At 40.8% G+C, this 12,686-nt stretch overlaps 1 protein-coding gene across 4 annotated transcripts in view; it reads right to left on the bottom strand.

Moving 5' to 3' along the window:
* The window catches only part of LOC108248807 (disks large homolog 4), a 58,802-nt gene extending 46,325 nt beyond the window's left edge, over positions 1 to 12,477 (bottom strand). The window contains exon 1 of one of the 4 annotated variants that reach the window (XM_037979139.1): positions 12,288 to 12,477. In XM_037979139.1, the coding sequence (XP_037835067.1) occupies positions 12,288 to 12,389 (102 nt within the window). In that variant the 5' untranslated portion in view covers positions 12,390 to 12,477. The remainder of the gene's footprint in view (positions 1 to 12,287) is intronic. The other 3 variants (XM_037979138.1, XM_037979140.1, XM_017437805.3) reach the window with 3 other exon arrangements.
* Between the last annotated feature and the right edge of the window lie 209 nt (positions 12,478 to 12,686).

The following is a 12,686-nucleotide window of genomic DNA, read 5'->3' as shown; positions in this document are numbered from 1 at the left end:
CCCGCCCCTGTCTCAGACGGGCTGCCATAGCAACCGGAGCAGAGCAGAGATTGCAGTGCCCACAGTTGGGGCTGGCAGCATCGGTTCTGGATTACATTACACGGAGACAGCAAGAAAAAGACGGAGCGAGACAGGGATAAAGATAGAGGAGAAAGCGAGAGGGGGGGGGGGATGGGCACAATGGAAAAGTAAGAGCATCAATAAGGGGAAAGAGAAAACAGCAGCACGAGGCAGATCGAGCAAAAATGAATAATGGTTGAACTAGCTGTTCTTAAAGCATAACGACAAGGAAAGAATTGATTTTTTTTTCTACAAGAAGCCCTGTAGAATCAGTTACTGCTATGTTAACGTTAAGACAGAGTATTATGTAACCAAACTACCCTTACACTGTAAAATTTTCATCAATTAGTAATCCTAATCCAGATGATTTATTATTCTAATTCAGATCTTTTCTGGATCCAGATTGGTGGTTAATTTTCAGCAGAATGAAATCATTACTTAAAACATAAAATTATTCATATATACCTGCACACGTTTATTTTAGACAGTGTAGCTTTCCCCCACATTTAACTACATTTAGTCATTTTTATTTGCAGCTTCTCGAGCGTTTAAAGGTAATTCCCGTGTTTGTCTCTGCGCCTCTGCCAGCCCATGAAGACGTACAGGCCTGAAAAGACAACACGGTGAGTGAAGGAAACTAAAAGAGTGAACGTTTGCAAGAAAAAGCCAATTTTAGACAACCCTCGTTGACTTTTAATTGAAGACCGCTGAACTACACTGCAAGATCTGAATTAAGCAACAGAGAAAAAGCAAAAAGAAAAGCACCAAAACAAAACCTGGTGAGACACTGTAGTAAATTACATGAATCACTGCTCAAAGTAGCCGTGAGCTCTTCGGTGTCCACTGCCTCCCCCCCTCTTTCCAACATGACCATTCTGCCACAGTGCCTTCTGGTCGGCTGGTGGGGGACGTGACATTCAGTCTGTGTAAAAGTGTCCTTCTGGAGAGGGGCAGAGAGCGGCGTACACTGTGTGATTAAAACCAGCGTCCTTTTTTTAAAAAAAAAAAAAAACAACCAACAAGCTGACACAATAAAATGGATGTGCGTTACCCATTAAAGACCCTCGTTCATCAGCGGCAAACAACACACCAGTCGCCGATTAACTGGTTAAAATAGAAGCAGGAGGCTCTGAGCCGAAACCGAAATGAGCACCAGGTGTCCTTTCCCTGTCCGTCCCTGCAGGATTTCACACGTTTTCGCAAACACTGACGCGCTATCAAATACTTTCTGATTGTTGTGACTAAACGACCTTTAAAAGAGCAGCTTCTATTCGATTTGATGTGTCCCTGTTTGAATCATAGCTGCTAAAAAAGCTCATTCTACAGTTTGTACACACTTGTGCAATGAACAAAAAATATATAAAATAAAAAAAGTTAGAATGATTTAAAACAAGCTAATATCCAAGTCTTGGGGTATTGTGTTAAAATATTTATTAGACTTGGATTCAAAGGATTTAAGACATCTTGTTTATAGTGTTTGTTAATTTAAATGATACGTGTTGGTTGATTTTAGATAGGTATTAAAGCCAAATGTACCGTATTGTGCAAAAAGTCTTATTGCTATTTAGCTTTAAAGGAACCAGACTGTCCTGTAATCTTTCTTAAGGCTCTTTCTTTGGAAATTACCAACGTTTTCCCTCGTTTTCAGTCGACCGCCTGACCATTTTCAGAGGAATGTTTGTTTGTAAGGCACTTAGCTTTGAGTTATGAATCACTGGAGCAGAGGAAAGGCATTTAACTCCTTGAACAAATGGGCGATGTGTCCACGCATAGCAACAAACCAGCTTTAAAATGTATTTTTAAACCACAGCTACCAAAATTAGTTTCGTTCCCTTTTTTTTTTTAAGGCATCTACAAATATTTCCGACTCTACAACGTTTTGGCAAGCTCGCTGAGAAACCCGGGGCATCTTGATGTGCAGCGCATCAATAAAAAAAAACAGGAATAAAAAAAGAAGATGTCATGAAACCTAAAAATTAAAACAACTATCAACTATGTGTGGTCCTAAGAGTTCAATCATTATAAACTGGGGGGAAAAAAATCCAGCAAAGTCCTCACAAAAGACCTGAGAGATGCATCATTGTTCATTTGATCATCTATTGTCTGTTCAGTTTTCAGCTAATCAGCATTAACACAATAATATTCTTGTAGCTAACAAGTCATCACTCTACATTCATTAGTGCTTTTTTTGTCATATTTTGGAATAAATAACACAAACTGATGGCCACTGCAAGAGTAATGAAAATATACAAATTCATAACATACATATATAAAACATGAACACCTTTATTAATGAGCATACTATAAAAATCTTTGAGATTAGCTTTTTTTCTAGGTTACTTTATCACATGAAGGGAGTTGAAACCAGCTTGTCGCGACTAATGTGCGCTTCTAATTACCCACAAAATAACATCCAGACTCCCCGACTTCCTCGTATTTTCTTGTGTCAGTAAATCGTCACGCAAGGAGTCTGCGTTTGATGAATTCCTCTCCTCCAAAGGTCACCGGATGGGAACACCTCATCCATTTGCAGCGGCATGTTTACCGCTCTGCAACCAGAGGAAGTGCGGACGGTGGCGGAATGGGCTGTTCCCTTTAACGGTGAAATGGGTTAGGTTAATGTGGAGCAAATATCGAAGGTTATCCTCCTTCGTTTCAGTTTGGAATCCAAGGACGGAGCTTGATATTTTGAAATGACGCTGCCTTACGTAATCCAACGAGAGCAAAGCCAAACCGCTCAGAGGTATCATTTCTAGGAGTCCCAAACTACACGTGCTGCCGGGGTTTAAGGTGTTACAAGGCAGAGTCCGAGTGTAAATTAATAGTAAATGAAAGAATTCAAGCTTTTGAAAAGTCCATGTTGTCTTGCATGTGCTTTATTGATCATGCACAACTAATTTGTTTTCTGTGATGCTCCAAAGAGCTTAAAATGTTTTTTTGATGGGTGAATTCTGAGTTGAATGAACTCTGTACTTGAGTATGTGTGGGCAGCACAATGTGTCTCATCAAATAAGTCAGCACAGGTAAATGTGTTTGACTTTAAATCAATTTGAATTTGTTTATAATTTGTGTTTGGAATTACACTTTCGTCATTTACTACATATTTCCAGATTTTTCCCTCAATAGGCAGCTAATAAAAATGACTGTGTGTGTGTGTGTGTTTGTTCATCTGTCTGTTTGTAAAATATCTCATCAACAAGTGAATGGATTTGAATAAAGCTTTCAGGAAATAACCATAGAATAAACAGCTACAACTGATTAGCTTTTGGAGTGAACCCGATTAAAGATGGCCGCCACAGCTGATCAATTTTAGCAAACACAAAAGTTGCTATAACTCAGTCAGTTTTACAAATACTCAGCTAAATACTAGTGGGGTATTAGTGGAGAGTCATCCCCATCACATACTCTGAGCACTGACAGATCGCACCAGATCTGTTAAAAACTTTGGCACTAAGTGTTGGAGTCAACCCTGTTTGTCTGTTAGCAAAATATCTCATAAACCAGAGCACAGACTTTAATGAAACTCTCAGAAAGTAATCATTGGATGTAAATCTACAACTGATTGGCTTTTAGAGTCAATCCAATTCAAGATGACTGCCCAAGCTAATCGACCTTAGTGAACACAAATATTACTATAACTCTTTCATTTTTACAGATATTGTGCTAAAATTTGGCTTGGTAGTAGGTGAGAGTCATCCTCATCATATAGTCAGAGCGTTAGCAGATCAAGCAAGATCTTTGTTTAAAGCTTTGCCCTTGAAAGTGGCATTCCTTCAAGAAATGCTGGTTTTTAATGTAAAAAGTCACTTTTAAACACACAAGCAGGATTTGTCAGAAATGAAACAAGTTTTCTAATTCTCTCACAGTTGACACTGAAGCCTATTTTATTTAATTTTTTTTGTTCCCACTTGCCTCAAAGTTACTTTGTCATTCCGCAGATGGTGCTCAAGGTAAAATATGTCATCCAAACATCTCGTGCATTCACCAGTTTCACCAGTGGTCCAAACTTTAGAGTGAGCTTTTATATCAGCAGAGCTGCAGTAATGATTTCGCCTCCCCAAACATAAAATATGTAGGCTACAACACCTGCTGGATGTTAGTTTGAAAACTCTCACACCGTCCCACTCGAAGCAGAGGACTCCTTTTTACTAGTGATGTGTGAGCTAAATGACCAATTTCGGCGTGGCAATGTAGCCATTATTTTGATAAACATAAAAAGAAGAACAACGTCTAAATTTACTCTTTTTCCGAAAACTATCCGTCAAATCCAGCCAGCAATGCCTTCTCAGTTTATTTTCACTCGGAAGTGTCTTCGCAAGTGCTAAACCTCAAGCACAGCTTTCATCTCATTTGCAGTATCACAATCGCTGTTGCCAGCCAACACCTACCAGAGCGACTGTTTATTTCATGTATACCAGAAGACGCCCATCGGCTGCCAACGCTAACTTCAGGCTTTTCTCCAAGGTGTCCCAGCACGGCACCTTGACACCTGTTATTACCCTTTAGCTACGTGCGGCTTCAACAAAAACAGCAGGTTTTACATCCACCACGGGGCGGGAAGCTTCTGGCTGCAGCAGGCCCAGGGAGGTTCATGCGAAGAACCTGAGCAACCTAAATCAGAGAGAGAGCAGCTGCAACAAAGAGGAACTTCTTCAGTCCCCCATGGAGACGCTCCAGATTCACCGTCTTTCGCGCAAACTTGAGCCCGCTGACGGGCACAGCCATTAATCTCTCGCATTGCAGAAATTTAAAAGCAAACACAACGCTTTGTATGCTTTTCTTCTTTCCTATTTTTCCAAATCGCACACTTAATTACACAAAGACAACAAACAAGAGACCCGGTACAATAAATCAATCTCAACTTTATAAATGTAAGTTTCAGAGCCTCAGCATGAAACATGTTCTGTAAGCATGTGATCTATAAAGAAAGCAAGCTGTGCCCACTCTTGCGACCCCGAACACGGCTGTGTTTTAATCAATGCTGGCAGGACTCGGGTCTGATTTATGCCAGCTGAATGCCAATCAAAAACAATCTAACTTTATTTCGAAGCCACATTTTTATTATGGCTTCAATATGGCCTTATCCTGACGAATAAGCAAAAATTTATCAGCTAGTGACCGGGATCGACAGATTGTAAGCTTGACCAGCTTAATATGAATTTGTTTCTTTCAGTCAGTGAATCCACCATCGCAAAGTGGTTAAAATGTGCACTATAGCTAAAACTCTTCTTCAGTGTTGAAGAATTAATTGAGGAAAGAAGATCAGAGTTATAGCTGTTTTTAACATTGTTAAGGAGTATAAAAATGAAGTCAGAGGAAGCTCAACAGATGCGGTAGGTTACTAATAGGGAAGCTGATTTTCTGCAGGTGGTTCTCTGCTGCTCATTTTACTGCTCAGCTGTTTTATTTGTTGCCTTTGTGTTGCCAGTTGATGCTTAAACTGATCACGCTCGGTGCACCTTTATGTTTCTGAATGAGAACACTTTTAGTTGGATTTTATTTGTACAAATACCTCCGTCCAGTAACCTGAAAAATGATTATTTACAGCATATTATTTGTAGATTTTCACTGACAGACAGAAAATGTTTTGCAACCCTTTGCTGTTTTGGAGAAAATGCTATTTTTATTTTAAGTAAATGTATCATAAACAAAGTTTCAAAGTTTCAGTTCAGCTCAACATTAGAAAAAAAAATATTTTAGATGTTGTAATTATAAATTTAGCACAAATTTTGTGTTTGTGTTTGGTTGATTACTTCTTTGTTGTTGCTTCTCAGCAATAAATCTAAACCTTTGGAAAGCCTGTTCATTCCCCCTAATATTAATGCAGAGTTGCAATTTAGCAATTTATCCATTACACAAATAGGGGCATCAGTAGAATGTGGAAGAACCATACACAGCCACAACAGCCTGGTAACTCCTCCTCTTGCTGCACACCACCATTTGTCACAAGTCAGCCAGTGTGGTTAAGTTGGTCACTCTGGAACGAACAGCACACCAAAGCTGATCCCACAGGCGTTTGACCCAATCAACCAAACACAAAATTCCTGACTTTTTGGGCTTTGATTAGTTGTTAGAAGAAAAAAAAAATCTGAATCATCCAAAATTGAAATCAAGAGGTCAAAGCTTTACAAAAATTTGCAATTAGAACCGTCATCAGTGCACCGTAAGTACAAATGGCCTTCTGTTGAAACAGAAATCTGCATAATAACTTTGCACAAACTTGCACAAAAAAAGTGTTTCATATTGAGCAGCGCCTCTCCATCTCTTCCCACAGGGAGATGATGTGGGCAATCAGACGAAGGAAATAAAAGCCAACTAAAAGATTTCAGCTGCACAATCTCTCAAACTTAGTAACTAATCTTAACCCTTCCATGCATGATTACGATCACTTCAGCCAGGATTTTTTCCCCCCAAAGTGTTTTTATTTTTCTTAGGGCATAAAGCAAAGACCTTTTCCACATACACACAGCATACATTTGAGATTTTTTTTTACTAAATGGCAGTGCATTGCATGATGAACTAGCATCCAATTTAGCGCTCTATGCACAGTTATAACATAAAAATCCAAACATATCGGAGAAAATGGCTCTTAACCCTCCCGAATCCCTCAAAAGAGAGAGAGAGAGAGAGATTAGGAGAGAGAAGATAGAGTAGCCCTTCTAACGGAAGGGTTAAATAGCTGTCTACTGCAGTCACCACTGTGAATGAAAGGGTTAACAAAAAGATTTCTAAAATATAGGTGTTGTTTGGGTTTTTTTTACACAGAAAGTCATTAATATTAAATGAAGCTAATTTTGTTTCTTCAACATTATCTTACACTCCTTTTACATTTCTGTCTTTAATATTCACATATGGTAATTTATTTTCCTCTTATCTTAATGACGTTCTGAAACTCCTCTCTGTCCGATGAGTCAGCACCGATAAGAGACCCACACGCATGCATCATCCTCCAATTAAATAATCAGATTAGAGTCATATATACAGTAACCAGTGCCACAGTGAGTGTGTGCTGGGGTTCTGTGTGTGGGGGAGGGGTCCATCTTGTCTGTCTAGAGCCTCTTTTCACAGGAACACGCCTTCTGTGAGACACACTTTCATGAGCTGGCAGTTGTCAATTAACTGTGTAAAATAGATAAAATCGCTCTGAGTTAATATAAAAATATACATCCTGCTGAATGTGGCTGGTAATGTAACGTAAAGGGTCCAGAGGAGTCTGTCATGTGACTGTGGCTCGGTTGCAGGCTTTGTTTCCTTAATTACTATTAATCTGAATGAGTAAACAAATGAACGAATTGAAGAATAGGAGGACTCGCAGTTCAGGTGCAGCCACAGGCGAAGCCCAGCAGTCGTGATTCCATCCCCTCCCCCCCACTCCCTTCTGCCCACTGAGGCATGCACACATCCTTTTATGCTGAGTACATACATTTCGATGCATGTTGCACTTGTGGAAAAGGACCGTGGCGCTCGTCCTCACCAGTTGCCCACAAACACGATTGAACCAGTGCAAAGGCATTTTACTCGGTGATTAGACGTGACAAAAAGAAACAGAAGGTAGCGGACGGTCATCAGCTTTGACGTGTTTTGGATCATCGTGCAATCAAAACTAGACTCAGATATGTGTTTTAAAAAATAATAAGAGACTAAACAGTCTTCATAGAGCAAAACTACAAGCAAAAACAGCTAATTTCATAGCTGATGTTTGAAATTAGCGAATAAAAATATTTTACGATCAATACTTGTGTCTTTTATTGTGGCTCAGTAAAAGATAAATGTTGTCTTGGAGCTTTATTTTTATGTCTTTGGCTTTCGATAAATTTTCAAGACCTGAGAGGAAGTAACTGGGTCTGTAGTTGCGCTTCACTGAAGCTGAGAATTCATTAATTTTAGTCCGATAATGTATATCTGCGCGCTAAACGCTTAGAAAGGTGGATTCCTGATATGTAATGTTCACTTAACAAACAGAGAGGGGATTCATTTTGTATTTAACGCCAACCTTCAGCCCCACTGACCACAGTAAGACCTCTGTTGTAGAAACTTTGGTCCTAACTTCGATGTCTTATGTCATCTCACAGCTTAAAATGTTGCAAAGGCTGAAATCAAATGTTCAATAGTTGGAGTTCTGATCATTCTGCCTGGCCTGTTTGCATTACATGTTTACAGGAAGAGTCCTCACAACAGAGAACTCACAACCTGCAGGAGGAGAGAGAGAGAGAGAGGAAGATGAGAGAAGAAAAAAAACTTTGTTTGAAATACCAGCAGAAGACATCTTCAGAAAGACTGCCAAAGTAGGTTATACTTAATTTAATGAGGAGAAAAAGAGGCACATAACACGAAAAATCATCTTAAACAAGGTGTTACGCAATACCGTGTATCTTGTGTCTTTGAATTCATGTGTTGGTTTGTCTGTCTGTTAGCAAAATATCATATAAACAAGGGCTGCACAACATTAGAAACACTGTGAACTATTGTTTGATATTGCATAGACGATATCAGTTGCAATAAAACCATAATTTCCTCCTCACTTTCTCCTCTGTCGTCACTAAAATCTAAACCAGGTGTGGGAAACAAAACCAGAGTCTGTCGGATTGACCAAATATATCATACAAGGCGAAGGGCAACATACATACTAACTGAATGTTTTTTTTTAATGATCACATGAAAATCCATTGCTAAAGTGCTATCATCCACATTTTTGCCAGTCTTTTTCCTGCAGAAGAAGACCAGCGATGGAGTCACATACAGTTCCTGCTGATTTATATGCCCATGCCTTTATTTTCTGAAACATTAGTCATTTCCACACGTCCCACAAGTGGCCAGCAGGTTGTGAGAATAGCTCCCTGTTAAGGGGGTCCATGAAGTGATCCTTGGTGCAGGTATTTAGCTACATGTTTGGGTTTAACGACCTGTGACCTAATGGCGTCGGTGAGGACTTCTGTGTGCTGTCTGACCCCTAGTTCTCCAACAATTCCCCTTTAAATGTAGGGAAACAGTGGAATCAAATCCTGCAACGCTTGTGTGAATTTTTTTAATGTAATAAATCTGATGTAAAATATGTAACCTGCGTCTTTGTCATTGGTGAATTAACATCTTTAACGGAGGCTGCTCCCGGCAGACTGCTTTGTTCAGCATTAAAATGAGCTATTGGAGTCCTTGTTTGCAAACTTGAGCAATTTTAGAACCTCACCTGCAGATTTCTGCAGGTGCTGTTATGATTTGCGACAACATGCTAATTCGAACAATTTAGCTAAGCTGCCTCTATGTTCCTTGCCAAAAAGGGAGGGTTGTCTGCCCCGTAATTCCATCAGATACGCAGTATGAACCATTTCTGAATGGGCCTGATTTTTACCTATTTTGAGTGTGCTACTTACTGCTGCAACCTCCACATTTGTTTCTGTCAGGTGCACAATTATATTGTGCAAGCAGAGAAAAACGGGAGCAAAATAGAGGCGACTCTAAATTTGGCCTGATCTCAACAAAGCATCGGATGCTTAACATCGCTGCTGCCTTTCTCCGAGATCTGAGGCTCACTACTTTTCAAAAAAAAAAAACAAAAAAAAAAACACACACACACTCAAGGTGACACCTGGATAAAACAGGTCAGCGACAGGCATGTTGGAAAAGTGTTTCAGTGCATATCAAGATGTGGCAAATCAGCCACTTTGTTTCTGATATCAGCTGGTTATATTTTCTACACCATCGCTCTCTGACTCACTGGTTGGTAATGAGTGACACGGGTCAATTTTCTGTCCATTTCCCAGTAAAGACATCAGTGCGTCGATTCAAACAATGAGGTAATCATCGATCCTGATATTGAGATGGATGCACCTTGAGCCCCTTGTTGTAAATCATTCAACACGTGGATAGTCTGTTTTCATCAGCACTCAATCCTTTGCTCATTGTTCTTTACTTCATGGTCTTCTGTATAAATACGGCACCAAATGCTTAAAGACAAACTGTTTTGATTAAATGTGAGGCCACTGATGAGCATTAAGCAAAAGGAGCACATTAAAGCACTGATGAACGCTTAAAAATGCATTAAGAGCTTTTTTTTCCTTTTTTTTTTAAAAATTAAGATCCTAAACTTGAATTTGTGAATTTTGGACTTTGTTAAGGAATTAAGGCTATGCAAATAAACTACCTCGAACTACCGCCTGAGGAAATGACCAGATATGTTGTAGCTCTTTTACCGCTGGAGTTCAGCAAACACAGCCCTCCAGGGAATAATAAGAACAAGAGCAAAAGCCCACAGATATTGATGGCAGCAGGACAGAGGAGAGTTACAGTACATTGTTGCAAAGCACTGTACATCCCAAAGGTCCAAATTAAATACCACCTATAACAACTTCTCCAGAGACTGCGACTGAGGGAACACAAGCTGTTAGAGCAACAGAACCTGCGTGCAACCACAGGGCACAAAAGAACAATGCAGATGGTTATAGTGAATCCTTCAACGTTATTAATAGTAGCAAAATAAAGGAAAGAAAAGGTGGCAATAGTTTAAGGTTAAGTGTTTCAAATACTGTCATCTGGCATTTATAAATACTCACAATGTAGTAGCATATAAAGTATGATAAAATACAGTATATGATTTTATATATGATAAAATACAATACAACACAGTGGGATGTGATACAATAAGATTCAATGCACTATCATACGATACAATATGATAAGATACATTAACATGCAATATATGATATATTGAAATACGGTACAATATTTTATGATATTATACAATAAAAATGTATAATATGATATGATTACACAATGACCGCTGGAGATAGACTCCTGTTTTCTGCAACCCTGCAAGGAAAACCGAATAAAAAAGACAGATGGACGGATGGACAGATGAATGGACGGTTGGATGGATGGATGGTTGGATGGATGGATGGTTGGATGGATGGTAGAAACCCCATTATTCAGCAAACCAGGCACCATTTTTCTTAAACTGAGCTGGTAATCCCATTTGATATCTACTCTCCTCGAATAAATGTTTGCTGTGGAGTTAGATCTCACCGGCCCGCGTCGATGATTGTAGCAGCTTGACACCGAGGGAGGAGGATTTTGATGTGTTTCCCTCCAGCCAAGTGTCTCAGATGGAAATAAGAGGGAGGAGGGGAGGGGGAGGAATTGGCTGCAGGAGGGAGCGGTGCACGAGGAGACATGGGATTATCTCTGCGTGTGATACTCAACATGGCGCGCAGCAGGAGCACCCGCTCAGAAACACAGAAAGCAAACATCTACATCAACTTTACCAGCAGTACTTTTCAAATGAAGACAAATACAGCCATAGCCAGCAATAACCACTATTAATAAAACCCAACATAAATGTCCAGCTATAAGTACAGAACGCAAAGCAGACCATAAAACACAAGGCAAAATGTCTTTAGCTAGAAACGTGTGTGCTTTACACACATCTTGGCAGGTGTAAGGGTTGATTCCCGGCCAGAGACGACCAGTGTGGTCAGATTTGGCTCGGTAACGCTGACAGAACAGAGTGCCATGTGGAGGGAAACTCTAAGTTGGCTGCCACTGTGGAATTACCTGAAGATGGGAGGGTGATGGACCAACGGTAAATGAATGGAAGCAGCCGATCCCAGAATCTCTTCGTGACAAACTGAACGCACAGCTCATTTGCGTACAGCCTCGCGTTCCCTTCAGTTTCAGCAGTCTGGCGTCATGCCTCTGTGCCAGTGTACGGTTTCTCTGATGATGAATGATATCCAAGTGGCCCTGAGCGTTAAAGTACATTTCCCAAGGTCAAAACCCTGCATTTGGCTTTATTGCTCAGTTGCAAAGGAAAAAAAAAATGTGACCCAGCTTTATTGCGAGGTTAACGGAAATCTGATAGTGACCATTAATAAACATGAATGTTGAAGCTTTAACCAAACAGCCATATGCCTTCCAAGGATGCTGCTGATTTCTGCCTGCTGTGTGCAAACAGAAATCAGCCTCCCATGAGGATAAACACCAGATTATGTGAAGAAGGTAATATGCAATGAATAGGGAACATCTGGAGAACAGAGGCTGAGGTTAGTGAGATCACTCACTGGACTAAAGAAATGAGCCATATGAGCTCATCAGCCTCAGACAATAACATCACAACTGAAACAAACAAACAAAAGGGATGTTTTCCTCCAGAGGCCTTCTCCTGATGGGGGTTTCTTTTGTACAAACTGTATTCATGCTCCGGTCTCTGCTGCGTCCAGCACCCCCCACCGGCTTACCTTGCACCCGAACATCAGAGACAGGGTCCGGTTGCTGCAGATGAGCTTACACTGGCACATGACCGGAGAGAGACACTTTAAATTCCTGACGGGCAGAGACATCAGTCCGCAGCCTCGCGCCCGACAGCTCAGACCACCGCAGCTCGTCCGTCCGTCCGCCCGCCGGACTGAGAACCACAATCGGGACGCGGTGAGCGGCACGCGCGCGCGCAGGAGCGGGCGGGGACAGGGGGTGGAGGTGGGGGCAGAGGTGGGGGCTCGGATGTGACCGTAACGGTGGTCCAAAAGTTCACACGTGCGGCTTCAGAGGCGTCATTTTTGACAGCCAGCGCGCACTCATGCCATCCGAAGGTTCCCCAACAGCGTCGTTCACGGTTCCGTCTCCCTCACCCTCTCGCT

Source organism: Kryptolebias marmoratus, linkage group LG13 (assembly GCF_001649575.2).
Source record: "Kryptolebias marmoratus isolate JLee-2015 linkage group LG13, ASM164957v2, whole genome shotgun sequence".
Taxonomy (NCBI): domain Eukaryota; kingdom Metazoa; phylum Chordata; class Actinopteri; order Cyprinodontiformes; family Rivulidae; genus Kryptolebias; species Kryptolebias marmoratus.
Note: the sequence above shows the minus strand (reverse complement) of the source record. Positions and strands in the feature narration are given on the sequence as shown.